Source organism: Amborella trichopoda, chromosome 13 (assembly GCF_054954075.1).
Source record: "Amborella trichopoda isolate Santa Cruz 75 chromosome 13, AtrichopodaSantaCruz75HAP2 v2.0, whole genome shotgun sequence".
NCBI classification, from domain to species: Eukaryota; Viridiplantae; Streptophyta; class Magnoliopsida; order Amborellales; family Amborellaceae; genus Amborella; species Amborella trichopoda.
The window spans coordinates 13,501,430-13,508,232 of record NC_142348.1 but is presented as its reverse complement, the minus strand read 5'-3'; the positions used below and the strand labels follow the sequence as shown (position 1 = coordinate 13,508,232).

The 6,803-nt window shown below is 36.4% G+C and overlaps 1 protein-coding gene across 17 annotated transcripts in view; it reads left to right on the top strand.

Moving 5' to 3' along the window:
* The first annotated feature begins 436 nt into the window (after positions 1-436).
* Positions 437-6,803, top strand: part of LOC18435176 (AAR2 protein family) — a 93,960-nt gene continuing 87,593 nt past the window's right edge. For 6 of the 17 annotated variants that reach the window (XR_016046992.1, XM_088855040.1, XM_088855039.1 and 3 more), the window contains exons 1-2: positions 495-736; positions 4,348-4,463. Coding sequence is in view for 15 of the 17 variants with exons in the window: in XM_088855040.1 (XP_088711166.1) it covers positions 599-736; positions 4,348-4,463 (254 nt within the window). In the remaining 2 variants the exon portion in view is untranslated. Of the gene's footprint in view, positions 737-4,347; positions 4,464-6,645; positions 6,729-6,803 lie in introns of all 17 variants that reach the window. The other 11 variants (XR_016046993.1, XM_020667672.2, XM_020667668.2 and 8 more) reach the window with 5 other exon arrangements.

Genomic DNA, 6,803 nt, shown 5'->3' with positions numbered 1-6,803 from the left:
ATAAATATTTGATAAGAATCTTCATACAAGAAAAGAACATCTCAATATTCGTATATTGATGCGACAAAATAAAAAGTTATTAATGTAGTACTCTCATTTCTTATTGGATTCTTATAAAACAATATTTATAATGATTTTTAATAATCTTTTTAAAATTTTTTAAGGCTGAATTCGATCAATTCGAAATTTTGGTGGCCATTTTTTCATCGTTTTAATCCATTCTTATTGTAGTCCATGTATGATTATATACTTTATCCATAATAATTCTATAATTTTTTCTTTTGTGTGATGTAAATTTAATGGTTAACATAAGTTCATACAGGGAAATAACATTCTAATATTCACATATTTATGAAAAAAATGAAAGTTAATAATGTAATACCTTTATTTCTTATTAAATTTTTAAAAACCAATATCTATAATAAATTTTAATAAATTTTTTAGGTTTTTTAAAGCTTAAACCTTCCGATTCGGTTGATTTTCGATATGGATCACCTCTTCATCGTTCCGTTTTTGGGGTGCCGAAGTCACTGATCCGTTTTTTAAACCTCTGCGAGCCTAGTGAAAAGTTCTGGTAAATTGAGCTCGAGAGAAAATAATGGAACCAGCAGCCTCAGAGCCTACCTCTTCGAAGCTTCCAATGAACTCAGAGACTGCTTTACGCCTTGTTAAAAATGGTGGAACCATACTCATGCTTGATGTCCCTCGGTTCACTCTCATTGGGATCGACACTCAGGTCTCGCTGGTTTCTCTTTTTCTTCTCTTGTTGTTTATTCCTTTTCTTTTTTGTTCCGTTTCGATGTCCCTGCTGCAATTTAGGGTTTGCATATGCGGTTGAATTTAGAAGGCTCTGGTTTATTGGGTTAATCTGTATGAGTTTGTGGTTGATTTTAAGTATAGGTAGTTCATTGTTGAATCTTCTTTGTCATGTTTCTCCTCGTTTCTTTTTTTTTTTGAATAATCCGTGACCAACTTTATCTTAAATGTTTTCAATCATTGAATCACAGAAAAGTTATTGCCATGGAAGTTCACGCTTCATGGGTAAAACCGGTTATAAAATGGATTTCGCATTACTTTTCATTGACCTTAAATCCGCAACCATAAACCCTAGTAGTCTAAGAGGCCTCAAAACAGTTATGGCTTCTCTTGCACTACTAAGTGTCTCAAACTCTCTTTGCTCTGCCCTCATACTTCCTCAACATAAACTCATGCAACAATCCCCCCCTTCTATACTCAAGTACGTAACAGCCATGAATTAATTATGATATATGTGATCCCATGCTTTTAGGAGAGTGCTTATTTTCTCTGGAGTAATATCTTCAGGAGTTCCTATTATGTGGGGTTGAACTCTTATGTATTTGGGATAGAGAGGACTTCAGGTGGGCGCCTTGTTTCTTTAGATAAAGTTTGTTATACTGTGATAATACTGAAAAATATATGGATGTAGAGAGGATACATGTGTGGGAATATAGTGAGGTTTTTTGGTAGCCTTTGCATGGGATTTATAGGGAGAGACTTTGTTTTAGGGCTTGTGAGCTAGAGTTTGTAAATCCTTGTATTCTTCATTCTCATATGATGTTTTTTTTATTAGTTTAATAGAAAAGTTTGTTGTTGCATGAATGTAGAAAATGCCGAACCATGTTAGTCTCTGTGTTTTGCTTTTTCTATTTTCTACACAATTTATATTTTGCTTTTATTCTACCAAAACTTGGTTGTTATCCTCTACAATTGGTATTATAGCCTTAGGGTTGGAAATCCTTGTGGGTGAGAGCTTTTGTGGTAGATTGCAAATCTTTGAAATGGAAAAGTTCAACCAAATTGAAATCCCAAAGGTTGATGGTTCGAACATTTCTAAAGTGAGGTGTTGGGGTTTTGTAAACACAGGCGATCTGAATAAAGATGGCAAGGTACAAAATAGAAATTAGGAAGCCCTTAAATTTGACTCGAATGAGAAGCCTAATTCATGTGAGTCTTAAGGAAATTTAGTAGTAAATACTGGTTTTTTTTGAAGATGAGGAAATTTTGTCTTTGGATGAAGGTAAAAGTTAGATGAAAGTTTACAGTATGTGATACTTGATTTGGGAGAATCGTTTCACATGAATCATCATTGTCGTCAAAGCTTTTTCCCAACTAATTGGGATTGACATGAATCCTGTTCCGCCATTTTGCTTTATTAAGGGCCATACCCTTAGTGAAGTCATAAGTCCCCATATATTTTCTCACTATTTTTAACCATGTCCTTTTGGGTCTACCCCTTGCCCTTTTTGAGCCTTCCACTTGAACTAACTCGCACCTATTAACAGGTGTTGTACTGAGTCTGTGACACACATGGCCAACCCACCTAAGTTTACTCTCTCTCATCGTATCGCCTATGAGTGCTACATCTAAATTTTCCCAAATATATTTATTTCGAATGCTATCCCTTCTCGTCTTGCCATTCATCCATCTCAATATCCTCATCTTCGCTACACTCATTTTATGGGTAATATTGATTTTTGATCACCCAACATTCCAACTCCATTGAGGTGGTCACACAACTATCCTATAAAACTTGCTCTTCAGCTTCATTGGTATATGGCGATCACATAAAATTTCGGTTGCGCATCTCCGCTTCGCGTACCCAACTGTAATTCTATGTGTGACATGTTCCCCAATCTCTCCATTTTCCTGGATTATCAACCCAAGATATCAAAAGTGCGCTCTTTTTGGTATTTCCTAGCCGTCAATCTTACTTACTTCCTCGTCTCTAATCCTATTATTACTTAACTTGTATTCCATATCCTCTGTCTTAGTGTGACTAATTTTAAAACTTTTAGATTTTAGAGCATCCCTCCAAATTTCTAACTTTGTGTTGGCACCTTTTTGGGTCTCATCGATCAAAACTGTCATATGCGAACAACATGCTCCATGGTACCTCATCTTGTAGGTGCCTAGTTAAGCCATCCATAACTAAGAAAAAGGGGTATGGGTTCAATGCTGACCACTGATATAGATCTATTTTCACTAAAAATTCATTCGTCTCTCTACATAGTCTTTGTTACACTAGTTAGTGTCCCATTGCACATATCTCTCACCAAGTCGATGTAGTGTCTGGAGACTCCTTTCTTTTCCAACACCCACCAAATCAAATCTCGAGCCCAAATCAAATGTTTAGATCCTTTCCGATAAATCCACGGTTTAAAAACCTCCTAATTTAAATTTTTGTGAGTTATACTTGTTTGGTGAATAAAATAAATTACAGTTGCTATTGAACACTAAGAGTAAGGCTTACGATAGTTCATTCTCACTTAGACACATGGAAATCACTTGTCTTTATTGGGTTGTTGCATGCCTTCACCTTTATTAATGATTTTTGGAAAAAATGCTAAAAAGAGATCTAGATGCCTTCATCTGTTTTAGAAATTTAAAGCCTTTGTAGAAAATAAAAAATTCTCTTGCATCAAGTGTTTAATAACTAATAATGTGGTTTTGGTGAATTTAATAATTTTTGTAATGTGCATGACATTGCGAGGCAGATGAAAGTACACCTCGGCATAATGGGGTTGATGAAAGAATGAATCACACTAACATTGAGCATGTTAGGTGTATGTTGAGTACTGCTGGATTGAAACTGTTCTTCTGGGGCAAAAGCAGTACTACACAGACCTTATTTTCTAATTTTAACATGTCACGTAGCATGCTCTTGATTGCAAGATGCTAGAAAAGGTCTAACAGGTAAACGAATTGATTATTATTTCCTTTGTGTTTTTGGTTGTGATGCTTATGCTTTGTTTCCAAAGAATAATAGAACTAAGCTGGATATGAAATCTAAGAAGTGTATTTTTCTTTGCTATAGGAATAGTGCAAAGGGTAAAGATTGTGGGATCCTCACCATAAGATTGTTTTTAGATGAAATGTTATTCTTAATGAAATTCCATGTAGAAAAAAGGGAGGGTCAAATGCAAAAATTGTTGAAGTAGAATATACCCATGGGAACCCATGAGATGGTGGCCAAGACCAAGAACTAGAAATTGTGAGAAAAGACGAACAATAAAAATCTTATGAGTTAGTGGGATAGCTTTTGTGGGAGTCCAGTTAAGAATGTAATTTGCTGGTGTCCTATCATGCTTCTTACCATTTCCACCAAAGTCCTATTATGTCTCTTGTCTATCCCGTTTTTTTGAGTAGTGTATGGCATGGTATATTGATGTATGATACCATGCTCAGCACAAAAATCCGTAAAACATTGTGAGGAATACTCAATTCCTCTACCTGTTCTAAGGACTTTAATTTTCTAGGTAATTGGGTTTGTACCTTAGCTTTGTACTCCTTTAAATGGTCTAGGGCTTTTGACTTTTTGTTCGACAGGTACACACGGCCAAATCCGGAGTGGTGATCTATGACACATTGAGTCTTTCAAATTTGGGAAGCACATATGGCAATATCCTCTCACAAAATTGGGTCTGTGACCATGAACAAACTAGGTATTCTTTTCAACCTTGAAACTGAAACCACCATAAACAAATTGGGATGGGGTTGCCTCCTCTCAGGCTAGTTAAGGTGGAGTGCCGCCTTCTTATGGCCTTGCTAACCAGGTGGGGCATCATGTATCCCAAGGGACAAGAGGCTTGAGAGAGAGAATGAGAGAGAGGTCTCTACAAGAACACATGGTGGGAAAGAAGGGGGTTTCCCCTCTATATAGGGCCTCATGTTTAGGGTATGCCAACTTTTAATGGGACTCAAATTTGGCCAAGGAGTTCTAGGTAATCTGTGAGTTGAACATAGTTAAATCCGAACCATCCATTTCTTAGTGCAGCTGTCATGATCAAGGAGGAATCCTAGAATTATTATTCCTCGGTTGCTTGCCCCATATCCATTTCTACTTTCACTAGAATTAAATCTTCCATAGTCCCACATAGCTAGGTCTCTTTCTTTCACCTACATCTCATTTCTTTAGAAATTCAAAGTCACAGTAGAAGAACTAAGTTCAACAAATTTCAAAATCAAATATTTCCATAACCAGCTAGATCTTATAATAAGGATTTCTTTAAAGGAAATATTCATAACAAAGTAAGAAAGGACATGGGCGTCCCACCTCTATGTGGTTGGATGTGTGGGTCATGTGGGCTTCATGGCCTAACATCCCACACCCATGTGGGGCTCCTAATGTGTGGGCCTAGGCCCTACACCCAACACGGGTCCTACATCATCCCTCTCATTTTTGGATATCAAAACTACCCTTTTAAGGGTTTTTTTGTGTTAAATATATTTATTAAAAGTTTCCTAATTTTTTTTTATTAAAATTCAAAAAATAATTTAAAAATCACAAAATCATAAATAAGGTTTGAAAACTATATTTTTGATATTTTAAGAATTTTGAAATGCAAATAATACAAAATTAGAAGTGGATTAGTGCCAATGGGTCAGGAAGAAGTGACATCTTTGAGGCACTCCACCTATGCCAGAATTTGTGATCCATGACCATTTTCTCAAACCATCCCATAGAACCCATGACCGTTGTCAATCACAAGGGCTTATGGTTGGTCCATCAAAGCTGGCCAATAAATGTAGGAATTATGAACCTAGTGTGTGGATTACAGGTTCTTCCTCAAGAGCAAGGCATATTGATGAAAATTGCGTCTAGAAGCTTGCTGGACTAGGAACATGTTTTGCATTTTCCTTTGTTAAATTGGTCGTTTTGGGATTTGTTAATGCCTTTTGTAATTTTTAATTGAGGGACTTTCCTGGTTTTAGAATTAAAGGGCTAAAGAGTTTGGTGTAGAGAGAAGTAATTTAATGTTTGAAAGTTTTCATGAGTCCAAAGGTCAAAGATGTGTAGCTTCAATGCATGTGAATTTGGCTTCATGCATGGGAACTTGGGTGCATGGAGGTTGCATCCAAGCAAGTTTAATGTATGGGAAATAGGACATAGGGGTAGTCTAGTCATTTTCACATTTTGTTAAGGGTATTTTGGTCATTGTCTAGGTCCATTGAATGGGTTCTTATATACTAAACATTGTTGTAAGAGTTGGATGGCATTTTTGATATTTTAATTAATGAAATTGCAAATTTCCTCCTACTTGGGTTTGAGAAAGAGAGAGATTGCCCAACTTGTGAATTGGAATACCTACTTGGTGTAGTGTCGTGATGTAGAGCTGAATAGAAATCTTTCTTCCCACGATTCCTTTGTACAGACGTCGATTCCAAAAACACGAATCTTCTAGCTGGGTGTGATACAGTGATTCCGATTCCTCAAATGATTCGGATTCGGAATCATTTCCAACAACTATGGCTGGCGCCTCAGTTGTGGCATGAGATTTTAACCTAGACACTACCTTGGGCAACAAGGCACAAGCCTAAGGTTGGGCTGCCCAGGGGGGCTGCTTAACCTTAGGCGCGGTGCCTCTTGCCTCAAGGCACTGCCTAGGCACCCAAGGCGTGTGCTTAATCATTGGTAAAAACTACTCCACAATCATAATTTGTTTCATTTCTCCAAGAAATATTTCTTTATGCAGTGCAAGCATATTTGCTTTTGCTTTTTTCGGAGTTGTGCAGTAGTAGAAATATGGATGTTGAATATATGTGACCTAAAGGTCCATTTTCTTTTATTTTTACACCTCTTCTCTCTATATTTTCTCACTCGTATTTTCACTTGCATGTTTTTAGGTTTTTTCTGCTGGGCCCAATTTTAAAGGAATAAAGATGATTCCACCTGGTCCTCACTTTGTATATTATAGTTCTTCAAACAAGTTTGTACTCTTAAACTTAGAATTTTTGTTGTACTTTCTTAAGTGTTTTATTCTTTCATTTTTGGATTTGCATTT